General features: G+C 78.1%; 1 protein-coding gene across 5 annotated transcripts in view; it reads left to right on the forward strand.

The window, feature by feature from the left end:
* Positions 1-25: 25 nt before the first annotated feature.
* Positions 26-270, forward strand: part of UNK (unk zinc finger) — a 45107-nt gene continuing 44862 nt past the window's right edge. For 3 of the 5 annotated variants that reach the window (XM_042032568.1, XM_042032571.1, XM_042032572.1), the window contains exon 1: positions 26-180. In XM_042032568.1, the coding sequence (XP_041888502.1) occupies positions 83-180 (98 nt within the window). In that variant the 5' untranslated portion in view covers positions 26-82. The remainder of the gene's footprint in view (positions 181-270) is intronic. The other 2 variants (XM_042032573.1, XM_042032569.1) reach the window with 2 other exon arrangements.

Here is a 270-nt window from a genome sequence, read left to right on the forward strand (position 1 = left end):
GCGCCTGCGCGCGGCGCCCTCCGTGCGGACCGCGCAGAGTGAATAATAAAGGTCTCCTCGGCGGCGGCGGAAGGCGGGAGGCATGTCCAAGGGCCCGGTGGCGGGTGGCCCCGCCGCGGCCGGGCCGGCGAGCGCCGCCAGCGCGCTGCAAGCGCAGCCCGAGAAGCCGCAGCACTACACGTACGTAGAGCCGGGAGCTTCCCCGCCGCCGCCCGCGCGCCAACACGCGCCTGACGTCAGCGTGCGGCGCGCGCGGGGGCGCGCGGGGGG

The sequence above is a fragment of the Corvus kubaryi genome, unplaced genomic scaffold, assembly GCF_017639235.1.
Source record: "Corvus kubaryi isolate FWS band 111438036 unplaced genomic scaffold, C.kubaryi_AGA036_p1.0 37353, whole genome shotgun sequence".
NCBI lineage: Eukaryota > Metazoa > Chordata > Aves > Passeriformes > Corvidae > Corvus > Corvus kubaryi.